This window comes from Eretmochelys imbricata, chromosome 2 (genome assembly GCF_965152235.1).
Source record: "Eretmochelys imbricata isolate rEreImb1 chromosome 2, rEreImb1.hap1, whole genome shotgun sequence".
Classification (NCBI taxonomy): Eukaryota; Metazoa; Chordata; order Testudines; family Cheloniidae; genus Eretmochelys; species Eretmochelys imbricata.
Window position 1 is genome coordinate 217,052,425 of NC_135573.1, and position 19,603 is coordinate 217,072,027.

Consider the following 19,603-nt stretch of genomic DNA (forward strand, 5'->3'; position numbering starts at 1 on the left):
AAAAATAAAAAGAGAAGGAGCTCACATCATCTTGATTGCTTGTACTTGGCTGAGACAGATATGGTACCCTCACCTGACACAGCTTGCAATGTGCCCGCCAATCTCCCTCCCAGCCATTCCACACCTCTTCTTGCAGGACAAAGGGTGTACCCTACATCCGAACTTGGGGATTCTCCACCTCAAAGCATGGCTCCTGCTTGGTTCCAACACCCATAAAGTTCATGCTCAAAGGACGTACAAGAGTAGAAAGTCCTCCACACATTGTACTTACCTGCAGAAATGGTCCAGGTTTCAGACTTGATGTACATCTCAACAAATCTCACCAATTTCAGCAACTCTTCCACAAATCCTAGACTATGCTTTGACCCTTAAAAAGTCAGGATTATTCCTAAGCTCTCTTAGGGTCCATCTAGCAGCGAAAACAGTCTTTCACCAACCTGATACTCGGGTGCTGTCATACCAAATCACTAAATGGTACCTTAAAGGTATAATAAGCCTCTTCCCTCAACCTTGACTTCCTACCCCCATGAGGGACTTAAACCTGGTACTGAAAGGACTGACTAGGCCTCCCTTTGAACCTGTGGCCACCTGTTCACTAACATACCTATTTGTGAAAATGGCCTTCTTGATAGTAACTACCTCGGCCAGAAGAACAGGAGAGAGAGCAGCTCTGATGGCACATCCCCCTTACACAGTATTCTTTCCAGACAAAGATATGCTCAGGCCGCATCCAAAATTCATCCCTAAAGTAGCCTCCCTGTTTCACCTGAATCAATTGATTCACCTTCGAAACATCTACCTCAGCCTCCCCAAGACAAGAGGGAGGCTATACTTCATGCCCTAGATGTCAGGAGAGACCTGGCCTTCTACGTTGATAGGACAAGGGCCTTCAGGAAGTCCCCTAGACTTTTCCTCTCTGTTGCAGAAAAATCCAAGGGTTCAGCAATATCAACCCAAAGACTGTCTAAGTGGGTCTTGAATTGCATCAGAAAGCGCTATCAAATTTGCAGTGTGACCCCTCCAGGCTTGACCCCTACACACCCTACCTCAGAGATCTGTAGAGCAGAAACGTGGACATCCTTTACAGAACGTTATGCAATCACTGTGGATTCCGCCTCTGATGCCGTCTTCGGCTCCACAGTACTGTCATCCGTAACCAATCCGACTCTAAAGTCCCAGCTCTCCAGAAGGGGTACTGCTCAGGAGTGCAGTGAGGTGGTGTGGCCTCCCTCCTACTCAGAAGGGGAGGAACAACCCTCTGTGCCCAAGAGGATGGAGCCAGACTGGCTTCACCCCTCCCACCAGAAGTTAGTAAGCAGAACAGGAAGTATAAAGGGCGGAGCCTGCAGCTCAGTTGGGGCTGAGACACCAAGGGAGGCAGACGTATCCTGCTCACTCCAGGCTGCTGATTCTGCTGCCAAGCCCAGCAACGCCTTGCTCACCGGTGAACCTGTGTCTGCCATGGATTTGCCAGAGCTGCCACTAACCACCTACCTGGAGAAGATGGAAGATGCCCCGTTGGTCCAGGTGCACCCTGAGGGGAGGAAGGAAAGTGGCCCAGGGACAGCCGACTTCAGTCTGGCTGCAGAGCTGCCTGAAGCACAGTCAGCGTGTTGCAGCTGGGATTCCCTGCTGACCCCATGGCAGAATACTCTGCCACTGTTAGGGCCCTGAATCGGGGCCTGGTGGAGTAGGGTGGGCCTGGTCCTCCCCACCACTCCATCCCTGGGGTGGCAGTCTCCCCTCTCCAGATCAAGAGGTCTGTGTTTGTCTGCCAGAGCTAGGATGCGTGACTACCAGGATTTGCTCTGCCCAGATTTGTCTGAAGGGCCCAGAGGTAATTGACTACTGGGTTTGTTCTGCCCCTGCATCGAGGGCACAGAGCTAATTGACTGCTGTGTCTGCTCTGTCCCTGCCTAGGGGGCTCAGAGCCTACACGCTCCTGTGTTCGTTCTGCCCCTGCTTAAAGGGCCCAGAACGTATAGATGGCTGTGCTTGCCCCGCCCCTGCATAAAGGGCGCAGAGCAAATACAGTACTGGGTTTGCTCTGGCACCTGCCTAGTGCACCCAGAGCCTACAGACTTCGTGTCTCCTCTGGCCTCTGCCAAAAGGGCCCAGAGACCATAGACTTTGGTGTTTGCTGGGCCCGTGCTTAAAGGGCCCACGGGCTATAGACTGTTGGCTGCTCAGCCCCAGTCTAAGGGCCAGAGCATACGGACTCCTGGGTGACCCTCTTTTTTGCCTAAGGGTCGGAACCACTTGGCTATTGGGAGGGTTCAGCCCCGTTGGACTGGTCGGGACACTAACGCCTAACTCGCTAATTCCCCTGATATTAGACAGCAATCCCAATGGTATAGTGAGGCAGTGTGGCCTCCTTTCAACCCAGAGCGGGAGGGACGACTGCCACACCACTACAGGGAGTCATCTACAGTGAAGTACCCATAAGGACACTACGCGAAGAAGTTATTCATCTTGTGCAGTAACCATGGTTCTTCAAGATGCGTGTCCAGTGTCCCTATGGATGCTCCACAACCCATCCTTCTCCCCTCTGCTTCAAAGTTCTTGTCTATGACTCTGTGGTAGAGAAGCAACTGAGGAAGGTTAGCCTGCATGCCCTGACAAGCCTCTTGCGCTGTCTCTCCTTTTGCGGCACCGTGTGTAGACCCAACAGACGCTGCTACAGAAGTTCTCCAATTAGCAGTATAGGGACACAGATAAACCTATGGTGGAGCACCCTGAGGAACACAGGTCTTGAAGAACCATCATTAGTAACTTCTTCTTAGCTATCTATCACTGTGTTTACTTAACCTTAAGGTACTCCCTTATCCTCCTGTGTGAGCTACATGCCACAAGTGTCACAGTGTGTGGAGTGAGGGGTACTACCAGCTTCCTCAGGACTGCTTCTCCCACTTCTGTGCAGGGGTGAGGGAATGGACAGGCAGAGATGGGGAATGGCTCCAGTGCTTTGGTCAGCAGAGCACACAGGGTCACACTTCCCTTCCAGATCTGCTTCTGGGGCAATATAACCATCCCTTCTTCTTATAATGGACCAAGAGTAAACTCTCAATCTAGCTCTTAATGTTTAACCCTTTTACTGTTGCACATGTAGACTCACTCTTACATTGTTCATGTTGACACAAGTATGTGTTAACATGTATGGGGTACAACTTTACAAGTAACATACAAACCAACCACTAGCATGATGAAGATCATTTTCATAGTTTTTTTAACTTGAATTTTGGGCAAGTTTTGCCATTTTGCTCATGAAATGTTTCAAACAATAAACATTCCTTATATAACTCATTTAGAATTCTGTTAAACTGTTAAATTCTGTAACATTTTTGTAGCAGTGTTTGTAATAGGTTTGTTCAGTTACTGCTACAATATTGGGCCTAGACAGTTTGCATACTATTTCCACATAGGTTTACTTCGGTGCATATAATAACTATGTACGTATATGCTTCTTTACATAGTAAATACATATATACCCTTGTAAATAAATCCTTACATATACAGAGACACAAGTCTTGTTTTGTTTTCACTTGTGGCTAGAGATCTCTTTAGAAACTTTGACTGTCTCCCATCCGGTTTTCTTTAAAAAAGAGAGAGAATGAGAGAGAGAGCGTGAGAGCTTTCTTCTGTTTGATTCAATACCATGACATTGTCTGTTCAATAAGTATCCTCTACTTTCATTTTACACTGATTTGTGCAGAGGCATTAACCTTTGAACTGGATGATTATCATCAAAGTTTCAGATGTTGTTTTTCTTTGCCAGGCGCTCTATTAGTTTTATGATGGTAGCACAATGTTTTCTTGTGTCATCTTAAATTAAAGATCAGAATTATAATGACATGGTTTAAAACAGGAAGAAAATATTCCTATTAGCAGAGAAAAGCATGAAATCAGGAAGTTAATAAATCATCTAGGCAGAATATTGCTAAGTGTTTTTAGATCTGGCATGGCAGATTACCCATCACTTTGTTTGGATGTGCATGTATCCTATTGAATCCAAATGAATGGTCCCTGTACTACTTGTTCTTTTGGGCATGTTCTTCATTGTATCTATTCCTTAGTATTTTTAGAATTTTTCTTTTTCTTTCCCACCTCTTCCCACAGTAATATTAGGACAGCTTTCCCCCCTCCCCACCAAAAAAATATTTTGGCTGTTGTCCTTTGTTGCTTGCAGAAGTAATTTAAATTTTATGATCATGGAAAAGTAGTCTTGTGAAAAGCACTTATCTAGACAATACTCAATTTGTAAATGAATGAAAGAGGCATTGTTGAATATAACCTCCCATTGTACTACAAGGTACTAAAGAGTTTCTGCACAATATACAATATGAATGATAACAAACTGTGCAGCTGTAGCAAAAATTAATCATGACCATCTCATGATGAATACTGTGACGTTTGTCTCTGGGAGGAAAAACAAGTGGGCATTCATTAACCTCCTTAAATAAACAAACATATATGCCAGCCAGCAAATCATCACTTATGGGCAGATATTGATGGTGGGATTAGGCTCTAGATCCCACTCAGTGTTCCACCATGCGTGTTCTGACACCCAATTCTAAAACAGTAGCTCCAACCTGGGGAGACAATTTTCTCACAATTCCTGTTGTTTTTATTAAGAACAGAATTAAATATTTTACCTTTATACAGATCCTTTCATGCCAATTTACTTCACAGTCCATATGTGCCTTTGCTCCAAGAATGGCACAGCATTTCATTGTCCACTCTTGGAAATTAATGGGCCTAGTAGGTTTTAAAAGCTTTTTGAGGGAGAACACTGTATGACAGATGGACAGGCTGTTAACAGTCAGCTGGGACATTGATTTGCTGTCTTCCCATCCATTAGTTCCAAAACCCCGCATCCATGTGTGGGGCATACTTAAAGGCTCCTTAACAGTCAGGTGAAAAATAAAGGAGGGAGGTTAGAGTGCTTAATCTGAGGCAAATAATGTTTTTTGTTGTTTTTCCCCATATAGCAGAGTATTGGTGAAGACCCAATCAGTAGATGGTTCAACCACTCGGTGTATCATGGTTTCCTTATACTCAGATGCATGCTAAGTATTTCTCTAAATTGTCTGTCTATTCTGAAGATAAAATTAGTTGAGATTTAGAGCAGATTGGCTTATTTACTGGTTGCAACACTGTTATGGGGGGTGAGAATAAATGTAACATCTTCCCTCACTGATCTTTGGCAGGTTTTGCTTTGCGGATGAGCTTTCTGGAAAAACTCAAGTAATTTATATCTATCTATTGTTGCTCAAGAAGCTGTCATACGATGCAAATAATCTTGCCATTACACTTTCCCTGCCCCACTCCACCTCTAACTTCCTCTTTTTGGGTGAGGGCTATTGTGAAAATTGTGACAGAAGACCTCACATTATCTAGATTCCTTATATTTCCTGGCCCCTTCTGGCTGTGGTACACACACACAACATATACCCATCTTTCTGCTTTAAGATCTATATGCTACTTTAGATGCAGTTGACCGTGAAATATTGGTAACAGAGCTGGAGACCCAGGCAAGGCTGGAGAATGATGTTTGAGTGGTTCTGAATCCAGCATGTAATGCTGAGTGGTAGCTCTCATACTCCAGAGGTTCCCTGGTATAGAGTTCTGAAAGATTCTGTTGTCACGTCTCCTTTTCAGTGTTTATATGAGGCCAATGGGGTGGTATTAAAAGGTTTTGGCTTTGTCGTCATCAATATGTGGATAACTCTGTTCTACTTTTTTTTATCCTCACCTAGAAGGTGCTTCCTCCGTTTTTTGTTTTGTTTGGTTTTACTACATTTTTGATCCAGCTCCCATCATAGTCAAAATATGGGTTTTCTGGGGTTAAACGTTTTTTTTTTTTAATTCTCCCTACTTATTAATTCAGTAATGGGGTAGGTTAATAAACCAGGCAGAATATTTTAAAAAAAAAACAGTGTTTAAAAAAACTCTTTCCTTTTTCACTATCTATAGCAGGGATCAGCAACCTTTGGCACGTGGCCTGCCAGGGTAAGCCCCCTGACGGGTCAGGCGGCTTTGTTTACCTGCTGCGTCCACAGGTTTGGCCAATAACAGCTTCCACTGGCAGCAGTTCACCGCTCCAGGCCAATGGGGACTGTGGGAAGTGGCAGCCAGCACATCTCTCGGCCCGCACCACTTCCCGCAGCCCCCATTGACCTGGAGCGGTGAACCGCGGCCACTGGGAGTCGTGATTGGCCAAATCTGCGGACGCAGCAGGTAAACAAAGCCGCCTGGCCCGTCAGGGGGCTTACCCTGGCAGGCCACGTACCAAAGGTTGCTGATCCCTGCTATAGATAGTGAAAAAGGAAAGAGTTTTTTTAAAGTAATGCACATTGCAGTGAAAAATATTGAACTCCTCATACACCTTACAGGGTTCTACATTAACTGTATCAGCTCAGAAGAGAGATGGCTGCAATCGTGGACAGCTCACTGTGCAGCTCTGGTTCAAAAAAGCTATCGAGGTTCGGATGCATAAGGAACAATAGGGAGAAAAATACAGAAAATGTGAATGCCTGTATATAATTCAATAGTGCAACCTCATCTAGTATACTGTATGCAGTATTAGTCACCCATTTTAAAAAAGGATCCTGCAGAGAGGAGGTTCAGAGAAGAGCAATGAGAATTATGAGGAGCACAGGAAAATTCTTACATGAAAAGAGATTGAAAGACTGAGATTACTTTAGAAAGGAGAATTATAAGAGGGGGACATGACAAAATATATAAAAAAACAACAGAGGATTTGAGAAGATGAATAAATAGAGAAGGTAGATCAGAGAGCTTCCGTCTCTCAACACAAGAACAATGGGTTATTCATTAAAAGAGAGAGGTGGCAGATTCAAAATTGATAAAAGGATTTTTTTTTCACTCCGTACATAATTAGACCATGAAAGTCATTGCCACAAGACTTTGTTGAGGCCAAGAATTGCAAATTTATATAGATAACATGACTAACCAGAGCTATACTAGTTAATGAGGAAAAAAAGAATGTTGGAAGGGATAAAAAACTCGTGTTTCAGCCTTATACCAATTTCTAACTATTAGGGATGAGGATAACACCTTCCTGATGGAGGTAGATTATCCGACATCTGCCTACTGTAAGGTTCTTGCATCTTCCACTGAAGCACCTGGGGTCTGATCCAGTATGAAAGTTCCTATGTACTAATATTGCTTTGGTTCCTTAGGTAAAATAAGGCAACAAATCATTAGTTAACCCTAAAATGCCAACTTCAAGAAATGGTAAAGAACTAAAAGTTGTAGATCAGCCCCTCTTTGTTTATCATCCTTAATGTAATGTAGAATTTCAGGGCTGGTCTGCACTGGGAACTTACATTGGGATAGCTATGTCTCTCAGGTGTGTGAAAAATCTACACCCTTGAGATACAGAACTATGCCAGCCTAGCCCCTGATGTTTAGATAGTAATAGGTTCATGGAAGAATTCTTCTATTGACCTACCTGCCACCTCTCAGGGAGATGGATTACGTATGCTGAAGGGAGAACCCCTCCTGACAGCGTAGGTAGTGTCTACATTGAAGTGATACACAGCGTTGCATCTGGGCTGCTGTCGTGGTGTAAGTGCTGACATGCCCATCGAGATGCAGAGCAAAGTAGCTAATGTGAGGGTATGTCTGCCCTAGAGATGTAACTTCCACCTCAGGTAGACATGCCCACTGTAACCCTGAGCTAGCACACTAAAAATGGAAGTGTAGCTGCAGAGGTACAAGCAGTGGGACAGGCTAGCCACCAGAGAATGTACCTAGGGTTTCCGATGGGATTGTACTCAGACGGCAAGCCCATCCTTATGCCTTCGCTGCTATTTTTAGCATGCTACTCGATAAACGCTATTGCAGGTATGTCTGCCCGAGTTAGAAATTACACCTCCAGCTGTAGTGTAGACATACCCTAAGAGGCACAGAGTAGAACTTGTAGGGGAGCAAGGCTGTTCTCCCAACACTAGGTTGCTATGGGAGCTAGAGAGATCTCCAGCATAACATCGCTAGCTCTGGGCCGACATCTAAGCTTTTGAGGTGCTCTGCAGGAGACAGCCCTGTGGCTGTCTTCCACAGTTCTTGCACTGGAGGAATCCTCTACCAGCTGTACAGGAACTTTTATGCTGCTCAAGCCCTTTTATGCTGTGTAAAGGGGCTGGAGCAGGAGTTAGGATCTTGCCCCAGAAGTCAATGAAAAAATAAAATCCACAAGTCTTAGGTGAAAGAGTAACTAAGGAGGAAAAACTAACAGCAATAAAAGGTTAAAACGCATCACATTATTTGACAATATACTCTAAAATATAAAGAACTTTAGCCTCTACATGGCGCCAAACAAAAAAAGCCCTCACAGGAGCAAGTCTCAGAGCCCAGGTCTACAGACTCGGCTTAGTGTTACAGTACTAAAACTATGTAGATATAACAGCTCTGGCTCTGAAGCCTGGGGAGTGGATTGGGCTTCAGAGCACAAGCTCTAGCCAGTGTTGGAACATCTACACAGCTGTTTTTCGTGCCATAGTACAAAGCCCCACAAGCCTGAGTCTATCACCCAGGCTCTGAGACTTGTTGCCTCAGGGACTTTTTTTTGGCCATGGTAGACATTCCCTGTGTCTGTTCTTCCAAGAGATCACTGTTTCATACACAGTTAAATCTGTATATCTGAATAGTTTATTTACTACAGTTGGTATTTCTTAGTGATTTAATCCTGAATTAATGTTCTTTTTAATACATAGGAGGCTTTATTGAATTCAGAGCTGGAAATAACGACTCAGTCTGCCACTACTTTTGTTTCTCCTAAGTGCCCAGAGTTTTTTGGCAGCAGTCTCCCTGCTGAATCGTAGCCATGTTATTCATTTCAGAACAATGGAAGAATTTGAATGTAATCAAAAGGGAAATCAGCTTGAGGGAAAATAAATGTAACAGACCTCTAGTATATTGGGAATTAAAGTAGGGAGTAATAGGTGAGAAAATACCATAAAAGGGAAAAAAAATGACAGTAAGTCAAAGCTGATAAGAGGCAAAATAGGAGGAATAGAAAGGATGAGAGGGAGGGGGGGAGAGGGACACTAACCAAAAAGATGGCTTGACTTGAATTTACTTTATTTATCAGGCATCTTGCTATACTGTGTCTGTAGAAGTAGCAAATATTAGTTCTTGTTAAATCTGAGCTCTGATGAATACATTGAGTTTATTGTGAATGAAACATACTCCACTGTGAAATCTCATATTAGACTTGTAAACCCCATGTCATTGCCTTCCTGTATTTGAACATAAAAGGCAGTTGAAGTAGTCCAGGATTAAATGTTTAATTTGTGGAATGATGTCTCAGAATATGTGAGAAGATGTCCTGGTGTGAAGCTCACATTTCTGTTAGTTTTGCTTTCTAGATTGGCTAGATGTCCTAATTGTGCAGGAACTGTCCTAGGTTTTAACTAATTAATGTATATGTATTATTGTTTTGCCTCGGACCTCCACACATGGGCCAGGACCCCAGTGTGCTAGGTACTGTACGAACACAGAACAAAAATACAGTTTTGAAAGGCAGCCCCAATATCCTGGATAGTTCTAATGTTCTAGTTCTGTTTCAGTAGAACTGGCTAGGCAGCCTGCAAAGCCATTTCTTTATTCTTTCTTCCTATTCCCACTGGTAATTGGTGCTGGGCCGAGGACAGTGTGACAAAAACCCCAGTAAAAGATGTAAAATCCCATAATTGTATGACTAACCTTTTTCTGCTGTACTTCAAATAGTTCAGTAAGCAACATGAGAGCCCCAACAGGCTATTCATTTGTGTAAGTGTACACAAGTGTATCTGTGTTTTAGCTTAATCGCTCCCCCCCCCCACCCCTGCAATAGCTTTAATTCGGGGTAAGTAATCCAGGGTAAGCATCAGGAGACATTATGCCTCAAAGACACTTGGTGAGTGGATAGGGCTCAGGATGGAGGGAGCTTGCTGGCAGAAGCTGCTGTCTCAACTTAACTTAAAAAAGCAGTGTACTTCGAGTGGGGTCAGCGTACTTAAAGGGGCAATGTGCATCTCTCTCTCTCTCTCTCTCACACACACACACAGTGTGTGTCTGTCTCTCTCTGCCATGCTGTCTCCCCTCCCCCCATTTCATGCTGCCTTGTAGAGTGTGAAGCTGCATTAACAACAATCTGTTAACCCTTGAGGGCTCAGCCAAGTGCTAGTTCATCATTTAGCAGTAAGGCATTCCCTGGAACCTAATCCCCCCTATTTACAGTAATTCTTATGGGGAAATTGGATTTTCTTCATATCGTTTCGCTTAAAGTAGCATTTTTCAGGAACATAATTACGACGTTAAGTGAGGAGTTATTGTAATTAGTTTGTTTTCAATTAATTTGGGATGTTTGTGTATGGAAGGTAGAAAACTGAAAAACAAGATTACAATCTGGTTTCAGCTCTAACTCCAGAGGGACTAGAGCTCAGTCACAATCACAATCGTGTTTTGGGCTGAGCCTTATTTAAAGAAATACACAACCTTGGAAATTTAAATACGTTGCTCCAGTAGTTCCACCGTCAGTCAGAATGCGGGACTGAGACTTATAGGCAGTGAGGAATGGCCAAAATCTTAACAACCGGTTCCCTCTTCACCCCACGAGGGGGTCGTGGCCCACCCCTGCCCCCGGGGACTCCTGCCCCATCCAACCCCCGCGTTCCTTGACGCCCCCACCTCCGGCCCCCCTACCTTATTCCCTTCCCTGACTGTCCCCAGAACCGGGCAGGACGGTCTCGTGGGCCACCGTAGTGGGTTCCCACCCTGCCCCTAAGAGCCAGAGGGACCAGTCCTGGGGCAGCTCCCAGGAAGCATCCGGCAGGTCCCTCTGGCTCCTAGGGGCAGGGAAGCGTAGCTAGGGGGGGAGCAGGGGGAGCGGCCGCTCCCCCCCCCACTGATCACATCAAAAGTGGCGCCTTAGGCACCAACTCCGTGGGTGTTCTGGGGCTGGAGCACCCACGGGGAAAATTTGGTGGGTGCACAGCACCCACCGGCAGCTCCCCGCCCCGCGCCCGGCCTCAGCTCACATCCACTCCACCTCTGCCTTCTCCCCTGAATGCGCCGTCCCGCTCTGCTTCTCCGCCCGCCTCCGCCCCAGCTCGCCTCCACCTCCCTGGGCCTGAGCGCGTAGCTGCCACTTGCTTCTCAGCCCTCCCAGGCTTTGCATGTGAACAGCTGATTCACAGGAAACCAGGGGCGGGGGAGGCGGGGTGGAGAAGCAGAGCGGGGCGGAGTCAGAGCGGAGGTGAGCTGGGGACGGGCGGGGAGCTGAACCCACCAAATTTTCCCTGGGGGTGTTCCAGCCCCGGAGCACCCACAGAGTTGGAGCCTAAGGCGCCACTTTTGGCCAGTTGTTAAATTTAGAAGCCCTTTTAGAGAGGGACAACTGGTTCTAAAAGGGCTTCTAAATTTAACAACCGGTTCCAGTGAACTGGTATGAACCGGCTCCAGCTCACCACTGCTTATAGTTCTTGAAATCCAATATGTCTTTTCCTGCTGCTTGCAAAATGAAAGAAAACTCTTGATAATGGCAGTTTGCAATTAGCTCTAATAGTCTATCTAATTTGCTCAAAGAAAAGCAAATGTTGAAACAAGATACTCCAGTTAATTTGCTTTTATCCTGCTTCTTTTACTAATTGTTACAGGCTCCAGCGCCTTGCAAAAGGCAAAGGCTTATTTGACAGTAAAAAGATTTCCTGTCCATGATTTATGATGCTAGCAATTATTTGTCAATAGTTACATGTAAATAGTGTAAATTTTAAATAGGGAAGGATGTTATGATGTAAATAAATAACAGAATGGGTTAGTAAGTCAGCTTGCTTTTAATTCTTAAATCTAGCTAAATAATATTAGCAGCCAGTACAAAGCTCTCAGTATTGTCAGTTGGCTTACAGTATTATTTTGACGATGCTTGTATTGTGGCCAATAAAAAAGGAGGACTAATCCGTTTTACAGTTATTATAAAAATAGATTCATTTTATATTCTTCTTAACCACTTGCTTGTCATTTAGTCCTGTTATTCATGCACTTTCTTTTGTCTATTAAAAAAAATTAAAAATGAATAATAGGAATAGTAACATGATAGAAGTACAGTTGAGCCATCTTCAGCTGTATTTTCATCTGCGTCAGTCTGGGGTCATATTTTGGATATGGAAATGAGGATATTTGTGTCAATAGTGTTTGATCTTCTCCTAGAAGTGGACAAGGGTACAATGTCCATTCTCTTAGATCTATCAACAGAGTTTAATATAATGGATCTCGATGAAATTTTGTGGAAATGGATTCTTCATTGGATTCAGTTCTTCATACAAAACAAGTGCTTAAATTTAAATTGAGCTGTTGGCAATTTTCTGTCTGAAAGATTTTCCAGGATAAAATCCAGTTTCTGCTCAATCAATTTTTTTCTGATGGAAAATCTAAAAATTTGTTTTTCCATCAGGTAAATGTGTATGAAATATTTAATTTCACATCAGTTCAACCCAAATGAGAATATTTTGTTTTGTTGAATTGACCAAAAAAATTGCTTTAAATCAGGTCAGTAAAACATTAAATTACATTTCCCTATCAGCGCATTGCCTTATAGGAGTTGTGGTTCAGGTCCCCATGTGAGGTCCGTTCTGCTGAGCTCCCTGAGGGACTACATTTCCCACAATGCAATATGCTATGTGGTGAGGAGTTGTCTGGCCCATGGTGCCTGGCCTACTGGGAAGAATTGAGGCATCAGGCTACTGATCTACAACTCCTATGAGGCAATGTGCTGAAGTGGAAGAACATGGCTTGATGTTGAAATGACTTGAAACTGTGCGTATTGGGTCATTTCAACAAAATAAAATGAAACATTTTGATTTTGGGAATGTCAAAAAAAGTTTTGTTTCAGTTGAAAATGTTGAAATAAAATGTTTGACATTTCCAATGTGAAATTTTTCAGAATTTCCATTTCACAAAATAATTCAAAAATGCAACTTTTTGTCCTGGTTTGAGACAAAAACGTATGTTGAAACGTCAGATGGGATGGAAATTCTGAAGTTTTCTCAGCTCTAATTTTAACATGTGTTTAATATAAAAGTAGTCATATATATATATAAATAAAATATTGGGTTAGTGCACAATATTCTTCCCTCCCATTTTGAAGTATATAGGATTTGACAGCTACATTTCGAGCAGTTTTTCGGCTAGACGTCAAAGTCAGTTATATGCATTACAAGTTAACAAACTAATCAAATGTTGTATGCAGTGTTGTTGTATCCATTTTGGTCCTTGGATATTAGAGAGACAAGGTGGTAAGATAATATCTTTTATTGGACCAACTTCTAAGCTTTAACACTTACACAGAGCTCTTTTCAGGTGACCCGATGAAAAGGGACCTGAAGAACAGCTCTGTGTAAGCTTGAAAACTTGTCTGTCTCGCCAACAAAAATATGTCCAGTAAAAGATATTACCTTACCCACATTGTTTCTGTAAAGCAAATGTTCACATTTTGGAAGGGTTGGTGCTCATCTATAAAGCCAATTGAAAGTCCCAGAAGAGGCTCAGGCTATTCTGCCAATGCATTGTGGGTATATTTAGGCTTCCTCCGCTAATCAGTTCAGATACTGATGTTGGCATCACCATAAGAGGAAACATTTCACACAACCTGACAGCTGGTGCCAAGCTATAACAAATGTAGTGAAACAACGGAGTAGACAAATCTAAGGATTGTAATACTCAAGTGTTTAGAAAGGTACAGTCACTTCCCCAGAGAGAAAATTATTGTAAACATTCAACTGCATGTGTATGAAGTTTGCTGTTCATTCACCTTGTAGTCAAAGGGGAAGTTAGTTAAGGGCCATCTCCTGCCACGCTTTCATGTGCAGAATTTCCAACATTATGAAAGCTTTGAATGAAAGTCAGTGTCAGGATCTGGCCTATTAATATGGAAGAACAAAAGATGAACCAAACTACTAGGTTTCAGAGTAAGAGCCGTGTTAGTCTGTATTTGCAAAAAGAAAAGGAGTATTTGTGGCACCTTAGAGACTAACAAATTTATTTGAGCATAAGCTTTCTTGAGTGTAGCTCACAAAAGCTTATGCTCAAATAAATTTTAGTTTGTAAGGTGCCACAGGTACTCCTTTTCTTTTTACTTGATTTTAGTAAGACACTTGGTGTGTTACAAGCACCTGTTTTCAGGGATATCATGGGATGATGCATTCTATGGAGGTCTTTGGTGAACTAAGAAATACCAGATGATTTTACAAAGAAGAGAAATACCTTCTGAAAAATGCTCCTTTGCTGATGTTAAATGCTCCCAACTACCTGCTTAGTATAGGCATTCAGGATGTATGTCTGGGCTCAGCTCAGTTTTCACTTTAGCCTTACAGTTCACCGTTAATATATTTATACTTTTCTCACATTTTGTTCTCTCTCTTTCATTTGTAACTCTGTCCAGTGTCCTACTTGAAATGATAAGTTCATAGAGCAGGATTCTGGACTCTGCTACAGCTCCTGTAGGGCTCCTGTAGAAGTGAACAGGTGCTGTGAAAGCCCCAAAGCCTGGTGGGACAGAACTGCCCTCCTCAGGTACTGCATAGAGCACTGAAACTAGAACTACGCAGACCCCCCCTTGCAAGCCTAGTTTAGAGGGTGTGCCATGGGCGGGAAGGGGACAGGAGAGGAATACTCATAGCCTATGCTACTCCGGGGATTCTTGGGTGTCCTGGACTGCAGACCAGCCCATAGGCAGCTTGAGTGGGTGGAATGAAGAGAGGATTCATAAAGTAGAACAATTTCTGGCTGCTCTACCCTACTCCAGGAGCTACGCCAGCTACACCAGATTATTATAGGCTACACCAGCTCCTGGAGAAGCCCATAATAATTAGGTAAAAAGGTAACTTAAATCCATCTTTGTCCTACTTGCCCTTGTGGAGATACAACACTGAATCCTAGCCATATGATTTAGGTCTATATTTTGTTCTCCCACATTATTAGGTGATAATCTGCCTCTGATCCACACCAAAGCTGCTGTGTAGTTAAACACCAATTCTTTGCATGAAACTATGACAAGGTAGGCCCCTAATTAAATTCCCCTAGGATCAAACATGGCTGAAGAGTATATTTGTTTGTCTGCTCGTTATGCATACTTTCCACTCGAATATTATTTGCTAGAAAAGTGCCACTAATATCCGTAGGGAACTCGGGAGGGGAATGGTAGTCTAGCACCTTTCATCCAGAAGGATCCACAAACACTGTACATATAAGAATCCACATGGAATATGGCTCTTGTTCACAGTCATTAAAAAGTGTTTCCATGCAGAATCAATACATATGTACCTGCTGTTAGGAACATAGAAATTGCCATACCCAATCTGACCAGTGGTCTATATAGTTCTGTGCCTGATACTTCAAAGGAATGTGCAAAAAATCTCATAATGGTCCATTATAGAATAATTTTTCCCCAAGGGAAGTTTTTCATATTCCCCCATAAGTTAGTAGTTGTCTTTTATGATGAAGCAGAAGCATATTCATATAAAATATGTGTTCATTCCTAACATAGCCATCATAAATGTTGAATCCTTTTTAAAATCATGCTAAGATCTTGGCCTCAGTTGAGACCCCCTTCTTTTTCTGCTATATCTTGTGTTAAATAAAATAACCAGCAATGAATATAGTATTCCTGGGAAGGGTATGCCATTGATTTGTGTAATGACATTATAATATTTTCAGTATTATTTTCTATACCATTCTAAATACATCAAAACATTTATTTGCTTTTTTTACGGTTGCTATACACTGAGCAGAGTTTACACTGAACTATCTACACGTCACTGTAGATCTTTTCCTGACTGGTTACAGTTAAATCAAAACTGAGTAGCCTATATTAGAACAAGTATGATGAATATGAATTATTATAACTATGATTAAAGAATTGGTATTATGACCAGTCTAGTCAAGATGCTGTTTTACTTGAGTTTTGCTCTTGATTTTTTTTTCTTATTGTGAATCAAACTATAAAGCAAACGGGTTAACTTTTCTCTGTAGAATAATTTTTTTCAAAAGTACAGAAGTCCCCTTTCCAAAGTTATGTAGGCACTTAGGAACATAAGTCTCCCTGAAAGTCTATATAACATTGTGAGTGAAGCCAACCTCAGACAGAGTTGAAGCAGATAGATTGCCTTAGGAAAAGGGAATTGAAGGCCACATTTATGCTCCATTTCATAGTGTGGGCTATATCTTGATACAGCCACAACAACTCCCTTCAGACTCCTACAGATTATGTTATGTCTCTGTGGCAACTATATCAATTGCTTACATGGAAACGTATTTAATGTATTTGTAGCTGTCTTTTAAAGTAATTGATCGGCTGCCACTGAGGAGGAGCCAGCACTGTCTGACCAGCCATTTTCACATTGTGAGCACCTCTGATGCTGATCATTCCTTTTTTCAAAAATGCCAAACAAACCAATGTGGAACTAAAACAAAACAAAAAAAGTAATGGAAACTGTGATTTGTTTTCATTTATTTTATTATCATACAGTGAAGACAGGTAGGTAAAAATTTATATTTAACATTTGACTCCAGTATTTCTTTAAAACATTATTGCTTTTTCTCTCCCTAAAAAGCAGTGTGCTGTACGGTATTTGACTGGCCATATCCACAAAATCTTACTCACCCAATTCTTATTTAGACAATTAAAGTCAGAGGAAGCTTTGTGTGAATGAGGACTTACAAGATGTGGCCTAACATGTCTTCAAAATAATCCGCAGTTCTCAGCAGAAATAAGTGCTTCCTAAGTGTGTTCATTGTTCAGTTCAGGGAATAGCATATTCGTATAGGGATTCATAACTGCTTGTGAACACAGATATTTAAAAACTTGCTGCTCTTTTACAGCTTTTGCCAACAAGACAAGTTGCCAATTACCTTCCAGTCCTGTGTGATCACTAAGGAGTGCCAGGTGTCGGAGTGGTCTGAGTGGAGCCCCTGTTCCAAAACATGTTTTGATATGACATCCCCTAAAGGAAATCGTACAAGAATACGGACCATTAAACAGTTTCCTATTGGCAGTGAAAGTGAATGCCCAGAACTAGAAGAAACAGAGCAATGTAGCTCTCAAGGAGATGGTGTGGCGCCGTGTGTTACGTAAGTGTTAATGTGTACCCCACCCCATCAGAATGAATACTGTACTTCCAGTGGGAGAGTGCAAGACATTGAAAATGATTTGATTGACAGTACAAATAAATTTAAAAGAAAATACTAGGGTTTGGTTGATATGTGTGAATATTCAGCGATCCCACTAAAGCTAACATTTGCATTTAGTTGCAGTTGTACTGAAGTTACTTCCTACTCTAAATATAGAGAAATATCTCACTTGACTTTGTAAATGCTGACTTTGTAAATGTGAACATGTGTATACACACTGGTACACTTATGTGCACTACTTTGAACCAGCTTTAAGGGCATAGTAAAACCAATTTATTGATTCAGTGGTTATTTTTCCCACAGATCCTTCCTTCTAGAATCCATTATTGTTTGAAGTACAGGGCACACAATCACATACCAAGTGACTTACACAGTAAGAAGCTGGTATGTATTCCTTGAGTAGCCAAACTCCTATCTGACTTCATTGGGAGTTTAGGCTGATTAAAGAGGGCAAGACTGAGCTCTAAAAGGGGAAGAGGCTAAAAGTGGTAATAAATAAATTTAGTTATGTTTAGAGTTGTCAAGGTTCCTCCCCCACTCTAAACTCTAGGGTACAGATGTGGGGACCTGCATGAAAAACCTCCTAAGCTTATCTTTACCAGCTTAGGTCAAAACTTCCCCAAGGTACAAAATACTCCACCCGTTGTCCTTGGACTGGCCGCTACCACCACCAAACTAATACTGGTTACTGGGGAAGAGCTGTTTGGACGCATCCTTCCCCCCAAAATACTTCCCAAAACCTTGCACCCCACTTCCTGGACAAGATTTGGTAAAAAGCCTCACCAATTTGCCTAGGTGACTACAGACCCAGACCCTTGGATCTTCAGAACAATGAACAATCCTCCCAACACTTGCACCCCCCCTTTCCTGGGAAATGTTGGATAAAAAGCCTCACCAATTTGCATAGGTGACCACAGACCCAAACCCTTGGATCTGAGAACAATGAAAAAGCATTCAGTTTTCTTACAAGAAGACTTTTAATAAAAATAGAAGTAAATAGAAATAAAGAAATCCCCCCTGTAAAATCAGGATGGTAGATATCTTACAGAGTAATTAGATTCAAAAACATAGAGAACCCCTCTAGGCAAAACCTTAAGTTACAAAAAAGATACACAGACAGAAATAGTTATTCTATTCAGCACAATTCTTTTCTTAGCCATTTAAAGAAATCATAATCTAACACATACCTAGCTAGATTACTTACTAAAAGTTCTAAGACTCCATTCCTGGTCTATCCCCGACAAAGACCAGCATATAGACAGACACAGACCCTTTGTTTCTCTCCCTCCTCCCAGCTTTTGAAAGTATCTTGTCTCCTCATTGGTCATTTTGGTCAGGTGCCAGCGAGGTTACCTTTAGCTTCTTAACCCTTTACAGGTGAGAGGAGCTTTCCCCTGGCCAGGAGGGATTTCAAAGGGGTTTACCCTTCCCTTTATATTTATGACAAGAGTGTAGGAAGTTTGACAGCAAGCAAGTACTTTAGATTCAGGAGATTGCTTTCATCATTAGCATCTAACTGAGATTAATATTAATAGTCACAACTGTGCTTTTTCTTTATCTGCCTGAGAAGAGCGGTTGGGGAAATAGCATTTGATGTTATGCCATTTTGCATCTGTGCATTTTGACTATGGAACATAATTTTCCTTGAAGAGGAGAAATATCATCATTCTCCATCTTCAGCAGCATCAGGAAATGATACCCTTCATATCTTCTTAAAGTACTTGTTGGGCAGAGAATCCTGTGACATTTCTTTCAATTCATAAATCTGACTGGGGTTTTAAGTTGGAGTCACAGACCTTCTTTCTTATGCACTCGCTGATGAGAAAGCTCACAGCTTCTCTTCATTCGTCAGCACTCAGCCGGGGGGCTTGAGCACCACAGAGAAGCCATCTTACTCTTGATGGTGAAAAAAGAACTCACTGAAATAATTTTTTGGGGGGGAAAAAAAGTACAATTATAGTTTTGCCTTGATATGCAGGAGGACCATTCATGCTTCTTATCAAAGGTAAATTGGAGGCTTTTCCTTTTTTATTCTTTCGGGGCTTATGTTTCTCAGTGTGCACATTTCTCTGATTTTTGTTCTATGTTGCTTTATTCTAGCTGTCTAGTTCTAAACAAGTGCTAAGAGTCACAAGTCTGGGGATTGGCAGATCTGAGCATAAAACTTAATTTCTTTCCATGCAACATTATTATTCTTTCTTGCAGTAAAATAATAAATTCCACTGGTTAAAATTAAATAAAGATCTTCCTAAATGTAACCTTTTCAAAAATGAAATAATGAGGAAAATAGTTCCATCAGTGTAGAATATCAAATCTCATGCATACCTGTAAAATAAAGATTTTTGGGGAGCCAATCCTTCTAGATAATGAGTCAGAAATATTAGGGCACTTTGCCTTGTATAATCAAATATTA

General features: G+C 42.0%; 1 protein-coding gene across 1 annotated transcript in view; it reads left to right on the plus strand.

Moving 5' to 3' along the window:
- Positions 1 to 19,603, plus strand: part of THSD7A (thrombospondin type 1 domain containing 7A) — a 332,730-nt gene that overhangs the window by 154,960 nt on the left and 158,167 nt on the right. Inside the window, exon 3 of the mRNA XM_077809385.1 lies at positions 16,882 to 17,130. Within this exon, the coding sequence (XP_077665511.1) occupies positions 16,882 to 17,130 (249 nt within the window). The remainder of the gene's footprint in view (positions 1 to 16,881; positions 17,131 to 19,603) is intronic.